The sequence below is a fragment of the Bufo bufo genome, chromosome 1 (assembly GCF_905171765.1).
Source record: "Bufo bufo chromosome 1, aBufBuf1.1, whole genome shotgun sequence".
Lineage (NCBI taxonomy): Eukaryota > Metazoa > Chordata > Amphibia > Anura > Bufonidae > Bufo > Bufo bufo.
The window spans coordinates 146,938,088-146,950,470 of record NC_053389.1 but is presented as its reverse complement, the minus strand read 5'-3'; the positions used below and the strand labels follow the sequence as shown (position 1 = coordinate 146,950,470).

The following is a 12,383-nucleotide window of genomic DNA, read 5'->3' as shown; positions in this document are numbered from 1 at the left end:
TATTCGTTTCGGAGAAAAAATTTATATATATATATATATATATATATATATATATATATATATATACACACACACATATACACAGTAAAGCTCAAGGAAATAGAGTTCTTAGAAATTTCAGTATTTGAGTTAACACTTTGAGTTATTGTCTTAAAGGGGTTTTCCAGGCTTGTTATACCTAATGAAGAAATTATACTCACCTGCTCTCTGCAGCTCCATTCAGTGACCTTGTGTTCACCGACCTGTAAACTTCTGGACAGGGTCATATGTGTTGCTGCAGCCAAGAGACTTGCCCCCCAAGCAGCATGTGACCCAGCAGTGAAATTTACAGGGCAGGAACTGAAGGATCAGAGTGACCCAGAAGGAAAGGGAACCCACTGCCACCCTAAAAGCAACCACCAGCTTATTACTGTCCATTAGTTTACATGTAAGGGGCTCAAAATTACTGGTAGAATGGTAGGGAAAAATTAAAAGGGTTGTTTGTTCTGCAGCCCTTCAGCCCCTCTGAGTGGAGCATCAGAGCATTTCATGCTCTGATGCTCTCCCTTGCCGTGCGCTGCATTGCGCAGGGCAAGGGCTGCTTATTTATATGTTTACACTGCTAAGCAGAGGCTCCTGCCTAGCAGTGTTCCCGGTGACGTCACTGGGCTCACTGTTAGGTGGAAACATCTGCCTAGCATACTGTAAAAAAGCATGGTACATCACCAGATATGAAGAAAAAGCCCTTACCCCGCGCTATGCAGGGCAGGGCAAGGGAGAGCATCGGAGCATGAAATGCTCCAATGCTCCGCTCAGAGGAGCTGGAGGGGTAAAGAAGGGGTTATGTTTGGGTTCAGCTCTAAACCTGGACAACCCCTTTAAGTGGTCATTTATAAATGAGTTATTGGAGAGCAAGGGGCCAATATACTGTTCTTGAACAGGGCCCTCTGTTGGGTGTATTTATCCCTGGTGTCTCTACTCTCCATTGAGCAGATGTCTGTGGTAAGAAAGAATGGGCATGTTGGATTTCAACCTTGACAATATCACCAAAAAGCCAGTAAGTCTCTAAATTATAACATTAGCCATATTGTTCATAGTTTGTACCCTCTAAAGGTACTTATTGGCTGGTTCTTTTATTCTTTCCTCTGAGGACTTTGCTGTGATACATACAGTCAGGTCCATAAATATTGGGACATGGACACAATTGTAACATTTTTGGTTATATACAGTCGTGGCCAAAAGTTTTGAGAATGACACAAATATTAGTTTTCACAAAGTTTGCTGCTAAACTGCTTTTAGATCTTTGTTTCAGTTGTTTCTGTGATGTAGTGAAATATTATTACACGCACTTCATAGGTTTCAAAGGCTTTTATCGACAATTACATGACATTTATGCAAAGAGTCAGTATTTGCAGTGTTGGCCCTTCTTTTTCAGGACCTCTGCAATTCGACTGGGCATGCTCTCAATCAACTTCTGGGCCAATTCCTCACTGATAGCAACCCATTCTTTCATAATTACTTCTTGGAGTTTGTCAGAATTAGTGGGTTTTTGTTTGTCCACCCGCCTCTTGAGGATTGACCACAAGTTCTCAATGGGATTAAGATCTGGGGAGTTTCCAGGCCATGGACCCAAAATGTCAAAGTTTTGGTCCCCGAGCCACTTAGTTATCACTTTTGCCTTATGGCACGGTGCTCCATCATGCTGGAAAATGCATTGTTCTTCACCAAACTGTTGTTGGATTGTTGGAAGAAGTTGCTGTTGGAGGGTGTTTTGGTACCATTCTTTATTCATGGCTGTGTTTTTGGGCAAAATTGTGAGTGAGCCCACTCCCTTGGATGAGAAGCAACCCCACACATGAATGGTCTCAGGATGCTTTACTGTTGGCATGACACAGGACTGATGGTAGAGCTCACCTTTTCTTCTCCGGACAAGCCTTTTTCCAGATGCCCCAAACAATCGGAAAGAGGCTTCATTGGAGAATATGACTTTGCCCCAGTCCTCAGCAGTCCATTCCCCATACTTTCTGCAGAAGATCAATCTGTCCCTGATGTTTTTTTTTGGAGAGAAGTGCTTCTTTGCTGCCCTTCTTGACACCGGGCCATCTTCCAAAAGTCTTCGCCTCACTGTGCGTGCAGATGCGCTCACACCTGCCTGCTGCCATTCCTGAGCAAGCTCTGCACTGGTGGCACTCCGATCCCGCAGCTGAATCCTCTTTAGGAGACGATCCTGGTGCTTGCTGGACTTTCTTGGACGCCCTGAAGCCTTCTTAACAAGAATTGAACCTCTTTCCTTGAAGTTCTTGATGATCCTATAAATTGTTGATTGAGGTGCAATCTTAGTAGCCACGTTTCTTTGCAGGTCACCATGGTTAACAATGGAAGAACAATGATTTCAAGCATCACTCTCCTTTTAACATGTCAAGTCTGCCATTTTAACCCAATTAGCCTGACATAATGATCTCCAGCCTTGTGCTGGTCAACATTCTCACCTGAGTTAACAAGACGATTACTGAAATGATCTCAGCAGGTCCTTTAATGACAGCAATGAAATGCAGTGAAAAGGTTTTTTGGGGATTAAGTTAATTTTCATGGCAAAGAAGGACAATGCAATTCATCTGATCACTCTTCATAACATTCTGGAGTATATGCAAATTGCTATTATAAAAACTTAAGCAGCAACTTTTCCAGTTTCCAATATTTATGTAATTCTCAAAACTTTTGGCCACGACTGTACACCACCACAATGGATTTGAAATGAATCGAACAAGATGTGCTTTACCTGCAGACTGTCAGCTTTAATTTGAGGGTATTTACATCCAAATCAGGTGAACGGTGTAGGAATTACAACAGTTTGCATATGTGCCTCCCACTTGTTAAGGGACTAAAAGTAATGTGACAGAATAATAATCATAAATCAAACTTTCACTTTTTAATACTTGGTTGCAAATCAATTACAGCCTGAAGTCTGGAACGCATAGACATCAAGGGAGAGCATCAGACGCTGGGTTTCATCCCTGGTGATGCTCTGCCAGGCCTTTACTGCCACTGTCTTCAGTTCCTGCTTGTTCTTGGGGCATTTTCCCTTCAGTTTTGTCTTCAGCAAGTGAAATGCATGCTCAATCGGATTCAGGTCCGGTGATTGACTTGGCCATTGCAGAACATTCCACTTCTTTCCCTTAAAAAACTCTTTGATTGCTTTTGTAGTATGCTTTGGGTCATTGTCCATCTGCACTTTGAAGCGCCGTCCAATGAGTTCTGAAGCATTTGGCTGAATAGGAGCAGATAATATTGCCCAAAACACTTCAGAATTCATCCTGCTGCTTTTGTCAGCAGTCACATCATTAATAAATACAAGAGAAGCAGTTCCATTGGCAGCCATACATGCCCACGCCATGACACTACCGCCACCATGCTTCACTGATGAGGTGGTATGCTTAGGATCATGAGCAGTTCCTCTCCTTCTCCATACTCTTCTCTTCCCATCACTCTGGTACAAGTTGATCTTGGTCTTATCCGTCCATAGAATGTTGTTCCAGAACTGTGAAGGCTTTTTTAGATGTCTGTTGGCAAACTCTAATCTGGCCTTCCTGTTTCTGAGGCTCATCAATGGTTTACATCTTGTGGTGAACCCTCTGTATTCACTCTGGTGAAGTCTTCTCTTGATTGTTGACTTTGACACACATACACCTACTTCCTGGAGAGTGTTCTTGATCTGGACAACTGTTGTGAAGGGTGTTTTCTTTACCAGGAAAAGAATTCTTCGGTCATCCACCACAGTTGTTTTCCGTGGTCTTCCGGGTCTTTTGGTGTTGCTGAGCACACAGGTGCGTTCCTTCTTTTTAAGAATGTTCCAAACAGTTGTTTTGGCCAGGCGTAATGTTTTTGCTAGCTCTATGATGGGTTTGTTGTGTTTTTTCAGCCTAATGATGGCTTGCTTCACGGATAGTGACAGCTCTTTGGATCTCATCTTCAGAGTTGACAGCAACAGATTCCAAATGCAAAAAGCATACTTGAAATGAACTCTGGACCTTTCATCTGCTCATTGTAATTGGGATAATGAGGGAATAACACACACCTGGCCATGGAACAGCTGAGAAGCCAATTGTCCCATTACTTTTGGTCCCTTAACAAGTGGGGGGCACATATGCAAACTGTTGTAATTCCTGCACCGTTCACCTGATTTGGATGTAAATACCCTCAAATGAAAGCTGACAGTCTGCAGTTAAAGCACATCTTGTTCGTTTCATTTCAAATCCATTGTGATGGTGTATAGAGGCAAAAGTGTTAGAATTGTGTAGATGTCCCAGTATTTATGGACCTGACTGTACATCACCAAAATGTCCATAAATCTATAAAAATATAATTTTTATTGAATTAAAAATGGTTCAGACTTCTCTATATTAAAAGGAACTTTTCTGTGTACACTGGTAAATCAATAGGGGTGTCGCTAGGCTAAAACATTTGGGGACTGGGCCCCGGATGTTTTATCCCAGGCCCCAAATGTACTTCCCACTGGAGATATACAATTGTATCGCCATCCTCAGGACAGCGATACAATTGAATCCCTGCGGAGGGGACAGGAGGAAATTGATCCCCACCCTAGTACGGTGCAAGCAGATCTTAGACGGTGTGATGAGGTCATCGCGCACCCGATCCTAGATGCAGGCAGATGTCGCATTGACTTCAACGCAAGCTCCTGAGAAGCTGGAAACTCATCAATGCTTCACTGACGGCGATCAGAAATCAGGGGAGTATCTTTTTGTTCCTTGTATGTTGGGCAGCATGGGGAACATTATAAGGTCTGGGGTACCACAGGGAGGAATTTTAAAGACTGGGGGACTACAAAGGGCCTCTATAAAGAGTAAGGACAGTACAGGAGAGCACTATAAGGTCTGTTGTCACTACAAGGGGGCAGTTTAAGTACTGTTGGCACTACAGAGGGCACTATAAAGGTTGTGGGCACTATAAAGACTGTTGACACTACAAGGTAGTAGTTTAAGAACTGTTGGCACTACAGGGGGCACTATAAGGACTGTTGGCACTACAGTTCTTATAGTTTAAGGAAAGGGGGCCACTACAAAGGAGCAATAGAAAGGCAGGGAACACTACAGGACAGTACTACAGCACTATAAGGACAGTAAGCATTACAGGGGGGCACTATAAGGACTGTTGGCACTACAGGGGCCACTATAAAGTCTGGGGGCACTATAAGGATTGTGGGCATCACAGGGAGGTACTATAAGGTTTAGGGGCACTATAAGGTTTAGAGGCACTACAGGGGGTAGTTTAAGGAATGAGGGTACTACAGGGGGCCACTTAGAGGTCTGGGGGCACGGTAAGGTCTGGGGACACTACAGAAGGGGACTGTAATATTGGGGGCACTGTAGGGTGCATTTTAACTAAGGGGGCACTATAGGGGACATTATAACTACTGAGTGCACTATCAAGGGGACTTAATACTACTGGGAGCTCTATAGGGGTACCTTATTAATACAAGGGGTGATATAGAGTCACCTTATTACTACTGGGCATTATTATTTGGCATTGTGATCATTATTGGGGGCACTGTTACTAATGAGAGAATTTATTCTGATTGGCGGAACTTTTATATTACTATAGGGGGACTATCTTTATGGCAGTATAATTTCTGCAGTATAGTATTCAGGGGCATTAGGGAGCACAGTGGGCACAGTATTGGGGGTAGCATCAGGATGACATTGTTGTGGCATCAGGGTCAGGAGGATAATAGAAAAGTGAGGAACCTAAGATGTCTGTGTGTCAAATTCTGCAGAGACAAGACTGAAAGAAGTTGTCTTGGCCAAATGGAGAAGATGAAAGAACATAAGAGATTTCACCTGTGAGGCACTGGATGTAATAGATATGTGGTGCTGTATAGTTCTGTACGTTGGGCAGTGTCCATGCAGCAAGTAAAATATTTATTTAGTGCTGGACGGTGGGGGCGAGGGTGTAGGGGCGCATTGGTGACTTTGAAAATTGGGCCATATGCATTGGGGCTTGGGCCCTGAATTTTTTGAGACCCTAGCAATGCACCATGGAGAAAATAAAGAAAAGTCTTCATGTCCTCTTATTATGTCCTCTTATTATGACACAATTAGCCATCCAGGAAACATTCTCCACTTTATGAATGTCCAAAAAATGTGTTGAGAAAGAAGATTCTCTTCTTTTGAAATTATCAGAGGAGTTAGATATCACCGTTGTACTTTTTTAAAGTACAAGGTTGTCCTAAGAGTCAAGAGGACAATATGGGACCTTTATAACTTGGAAGAATCAGATAACACCACTTAGGTTAGAATCCTCCTTTAACAAGAAAACTCTATGGTGACTTATTTTGTTCCATCATATAGTGCATTCCGAAACTCTTCAGACCTTTTTACTTTTTTCACATTTTGTTATGTTGCGGTCTTGTGCTAAAGTAAAAAAAAATAAGTTTTCCCCATCCTTGCTAATTTATTGAAAAGGAAAAACTAAAATCTTTCATTGACAAGTATTCAGACCCTTTACTCAATACTTAGTTGAAGAACCTTTGGCAGCGATTACAGCCTCCAGTCTTCTTGGATATGATGCAACAAGATTTGCACACCGGGATTTGGGGATTTTCTGCCATTGTTCTCTGCAAATCCTCTCAAGGTCTGTCAGGTTGGATGAGGATTGTCAGTAGACAATCATTATCAGGTATCTCCAAAGATGTTTAATTGGGTTCAAATTCAGAGCTCTGGCTGGGCCACTTAAAGGGGTTATCCCACTTCGCCTTTCATACTTACCTGCTGCCACCGCGCCGTTCACTTCCTGGATTCTGGCTGGGGGCGGGCTTCATCTTGATTGAAGTCTTCTGGACTGAACGCGCACGCTGCCGCGCATGCGCCATGTGACTTATTTCTGGCCAGTATAGTACAGAGCTGGCGTGCGCGTTCGCAGCTCTGTACTATTCTGGCCGGGAAGAAGTCACCGTCGCGCATGCGCGGCAGCGTGCGCGTTCAGGACAGCGAGCAGCCCGGCCGGGAGAAAAGAAGGAGTCTTCTGAGCAAGCGCGACCATCGGGATTCTGGAGAAGAGTGGTGGCCGTAACCAGGGGAGACCGAGTCACAACAATAAGGTAAGTGGGGATGAATTTTATCCTAAACGGTGGGAATTTGTTTATCAAGTATATTTACAAAAATGATCACTGTCAAATCATTAACTGATTTAACAGTGATCATTATGATGAAATAACCCCTTTAAGGACATTCAGAGAGCTGTCCCTAAGACACTACTGTATTGTCTTGTCTGTGGGCTGAGGGTAATTCTCTTGTTTAAAGATGAATCTTTGGCCCAGTGCACTCTGGATCAGGTTTTCATTAAGAATATCTCTGTACTTCCCTCAACCCTGACCAGGGTCCCTCTCCCAGCCACTGAAAAACATTCCCAAAGCATGATGATGCTGCCACCACCATGATTCACTGTAAGAATAGTACTGGGCAAGTGATGAGCAGTGACTGAAGCTAAAAGGTTCAATACTGGTTTAGGTGCTTTTATTTTGCAAACTCCAAGTGGACTCTCATGTGTTTTTTTATTACCTAGGAGAGGCTTTTTTCTGGCCACTCTGCTATAAAGCCCTGATTGGTGGAGCACCGCAGTGGTGCTCGAGGTTTCTCCCATCTGCACACAGGATCTTTGGAGCTCAGCTACAGTAACAATTGGGTTCTTGGTCACCTCGCTTACCAAGGCTATTCTCCCCAATTACTTAGTTTGGTGGGACTATCAGCTCTGGTTGTTCGACTATTTTTTCCGTCATGTATAATGGAAACAAACGGAACAGTTTTGTGCCCCCATAGACATGTATTAGGATGGAGCAAAGCAGAATGCCTCTTAAAGGCTTCTGTTTTGCATTCTGTCCTAGAATTATGTTACATATCATTATAACTCTGTTATAACGGAACCTATAATGGAATTCAATAACGTCGATGTGAACCCAGCCTAACTTACGGTTCTCACCAAAACTTAACTGTTAATTTGAAACTTGATCATCTCAGCATTAAAAGGGATTTTTCTTTTTTAGTTAAATGTGATGATGTGACCTACACCACACGTTCAGGTGAGATTATAAGCCCAGACTTTCCCAAGATCTACCCTAAAATGACAAACTGCAGATATCGGATTCAAGTTGAAGAAGGATTCTTTATCCTGCTAAGGTTTCTGCACTTTGATGTAGAGTCACATCCAGATGTTGTATGTCCTTATGACCGTTTACAGGTAAGAGACAGTTTATGTCATATGAAATTAAGAGAACAAAGATCTGGAGACAGAATTCTTTTGAGCAGATTTGTTAAAGTCATATAATCACAGTATTCTAAAATGTTATTTGAATTGTAAATTGGATCTGATTGTAGGTTTCTCTCTCCCTGTATTGAAATATGACATCAGGAATTTCAGGGCCCCCTGACCCATCACAACTCCACCCTTGCATTCTCCTAATACAATATACAGTACAGACCAAAAGTTTGGACACACCTTCTCATTCAAAGAGTTTTCTTTAATTTCATGACTATGTAGGCATCAAAACTATGAATTAACACATGTGGAATTATATACATAACAAACAAGTGTGAAACAACTGAAAATATGTCATATTCTAGGTTCTTCAAAGTAGCCACCTTTTGCTTTGATTACTGCTTTGCACACGCTTGGCATTCTCTTGATGAGCTTCAAGAGGTAGTCCCCTGAAATGGTCTTTCAACAGTCTTGAAGGAGTTCCCAGAGATGCTTAGCACTTGTTGGCCCTTTTGCCTTTACTCTGCGGTCCAGCTCACCCCAAACCATCTCGATTGGGTTCAGGTCCGGTGACTGTGGAGGCCAGGTTATCTGGCGCAGCACCCCATCACTCTCCTTCATGGTCAAATAGCCCTTACTTTCAAAGTTTTCCCAATTTTTCGGCTGACTGACTGACCTTAATTTCTTAAAGTAATGATGGCTACTCGTTTTTCTTTACTTAGCTGCTTTTTTCTTGCCATAATACAAATTCTAACAGTCTATTCAGTAGGACTATCAGCTGTGTATCCACCTGACTTCTCCTCAACGCCACTGATGGTCCCAACCCCATTTATAAGGCAAGAAATCCCACTTATTAAACCTGACAGGGCACACCTGTGAAGTGAAAACCATTTCAGGGGACTACCTCTTGAAGCTCATCAAGAGAATGCCAAGAGTGTGCAATGCAGTCATCAAAGCAAAAGGTGGCTACTTTGAAGAACCTAGAATATGACATATTTTCAGTTGTTTCACACTTGTTTGTTATGTATATAATTCCACATGTGTTAATTCATAGTTTTGATGCCTTCAGTGTGAATCTACAATTTTCATAGTCATGAAAATAAAGAAAACTCTTTGAATGAGAAGGTGTGTCCAAACTTTTGGTCTGTACTGTATGTACCTCAAAATGGTACCATTCAAGTAGAACTTGTCCTGCCCAAAAAATTTAATCACTGATATAACTATGTTGACAGAATCACTGGAAAGTTATGGCTCTTGTTAAGAGTGGATATAAAAAAAAATTTTTTTTAACTGTATAAATCAGTCAAGTCACTGCTTCCTACTCTCTTTCTAAGTGCGGGCCCTGGTCTTTAGATATTATACACGCTACTTCCTCTTCTCCTGGTTTGCAGTTTGAAAATGCTGGGCATCCTGAAGTTTTATATGTCAGTTGGGGAAGGAGTGAACCTTCTGGGCACTGGTAATCTGGTTATGGACCCATCGGATTTGATTGGGTCCTAGGGCCTAATAGTGGGTTGGGCTCAGCTACATGATTATTTAAAGGGGTTTTCCAGGATTTTCATATTGATGACCTATCCTCAATATGAAAATGTGCAGTGGGAATTTCAGTACTGATTGTGAAAGATTTGCATGCCTGTGGTCAGTTTGGGAAGATTTTAAAGTGTTTAGAGAGAAACTCAGGTACTACTACTACCATAATTGCAGCTGCCTTTACACAGCCATTGGGAAAGACAAGCTCTGTGGAATACCTCAGAATTGTGCCTGATATACATTATGTGTCAGTCATTAGTGTCCCCTTAACTACTCGTGTGTCAGTCATTACTGTCCCCTTATCTCCTTGTGTGTGACAGTTATCAGTGCCCTTATCACTCTGGGCCCAGCTCAGAGCATCATGCCCTGCACATGTAAAATCTATTCAATTTAGGCCCAAGCCACCAGCTGTCCTAGCAGTGGCGCTGCTTTGCTAAACTAATCAGTAACATTGTTTGTAAGGCTGAAAAAAGAAATTTGTCCATCCAGTTCAGCCTGTTATCCTGCAAGTTGATCCAGAGGTAGGCAAAAAAAAAAACTTTGAGGTACAAGCCAATTTTCCTCATTTTAGGGGGAAAAAATTCCTTCCCGACTCCAATCGGGCAATCAGAATAACTGCTTGGATCAACGACATCTCGAGAAATCTAATAAATATAACCTGTATTATTACACTCCAGAAATACATCCAGGCCCCTCGAACAATCATCATGAGTTCACCATCACCACCTCTTCAGGCAGAGAGTTTCATAATCTCACTGCTCTTACAGGAAAGAATCCTCTTCTATGTTTGTGTAGAAACCTTATTTTCTCTAGTCGTACAGGATGTCCCCTCATCACAGTCACAGTTCTGGGGATAAGTGATCATAGGAGAGATCTCTGCACTGACCCCTGATATATTTCTACATAGTTATTAGATCTCCCCTCCCCTAATGTTGATCATCTTTCTGGGTACAGTAGTCCACCTATTCTAGTTATTACTTTAGTTGCCCTCCTCTGAACCCTATCCAGCTTTACTACAGTATGTCTGCCTTGTTCACAGGAGCCCATAACTCTACACAGTACTCCATGTGGGGTCTGACTAGTGATTTGTAAAGTGCTAGAACTATGTTCTCATCATGGGCATCTATGCCCCTTTTGATGCAACCCATAATCTTACTGGCCTTAGGTAAGTTTACTGTCCACTAAAATTCCTAAGTCCTTTCCATGTCAGTGTTACCCAGTGTTTTACCAGTATGTTTAGCATGTACGGATGACTTGCATTATTCCTTCCCATGTGCAGAGCCTTACATTTGTCAGTGTTAAACCTCATCTGCCACTTCTCTGCCCAAGCCTCCAATCTATCCAGATTCATCTGTAACAGTGTGCCGTCCTCTTTTTTGTTAATTTACAGTTTAGTGTCATCTTCAAAAATGTATATTTCACTGTGTAAGCCTTCTACAAGATCATAAATAAATATACTGAAGAGAATAGGGCCCACTATTTACCTCTGAGGTGGCCCACTAGTGACGGTGACCCAATCTGAGTATGTACGGACTTAGATTCAGGATGGGAGCCTGCAGGGTCACGCTGTACTTCCCTCTGTCAGCACTCCGTCATCTGAAACTAATCAATCTAAAACCTTGTTTTAAGTAACGCCCAAGTACACACTACAACTGCGAGCATTCACAGGTTAATACCACACTATAGGTAATGCTTCTTCTAAGGTCATGGAATCGTTAGAACACAAGAAGGCTCTTATTTAAGTGAAGTTTAAAAAAAAAAAGTCCAGTGGGTACAAACAATGGGGTCACAGAAAATACAACATAAAATATACATATAGTGCAAAATAACAGTTTGGAAAATAAAAGGGATAAAAACAGAACTTAATACGTTACATAACGGTTAATTCTGGTTGCCTGGGGAAGCACAAATATCGGTCAGTCCATCAAGCTAGTGATCCCAAAGAAATGACAGTTGCTTTTCTCCATACCTGTGTTAAAAAGGGTCTGTAGATTTCCCCATAACCCCCCCCCCCCCACCCCAACTGTGATGTCAGAGGAGGCCAGGGAGTATAGTAATGACCTGTAATGACAATTTTTATGACCACTTGCTTTAAACCATATGTGCCTCAAAATATTTGTATTGAAATATTTTTTGGGGTATTCATCCTAGCAATTTCATATTACCTCCATCCTCTCCGTCCTGTCCCGCACACTTGCTTACCAAACATGGCGGAGTTAGGGCTCATGCTCACGAACGTTTTTTTGCGTTCCGTATATGGGCCGTATTTTGATTCCGTATACGGAACCATTTATTTCAATGTGTGCTGTCCGCATCCGTTGCTCCGTTCCGTGGCCCCACAAAAATTATGAGACATGTCCTATTCTTTGCGGACAAGAATAGGCATTTCTATAAAGGGCCTCCTGTTCAATTCCGCAAATTGCGGAAGGCACATGGGCGGCATCCATTTTTTGCGGATCCGCAATTTGCGGACCGCAAAAAACGGCACGGTCGTGTGCATGAGCCCTTAATGACAGGATGGCTGGAGTTGTCTAATTGCTCCCTGTTACTGAGCTGGGATGGATTTGATTTTGATACTATGGAAGCATATACATGGCCTGTGTTCT

At 42.4% G+C, this 12,383-nt stretch overlaps 1 protein-coding gene across 1 annotated transcript in view; it reads left to right on the top strand.

The window, feature by feature from the left end:
• The window catches only part of MASP2 (MBL associated serine protease 2), a 92,693-nt gene that overhangs the window by 43,216 nt on the left and 37,094 nt on the right, over positions 1 to 12,383 (top strand). Inside the window, exon 5 of the mRNA XM_040430248.1 lies at positions 8,036 to 8,229. Coding sequence (XP_040286182.1) covers positions 8,036 to 8,229 — 194 coding nt within the window. The remainder of the gene's footprint in view (positions 1 to 8,035; positions 8,230 to 12,383) is intronic.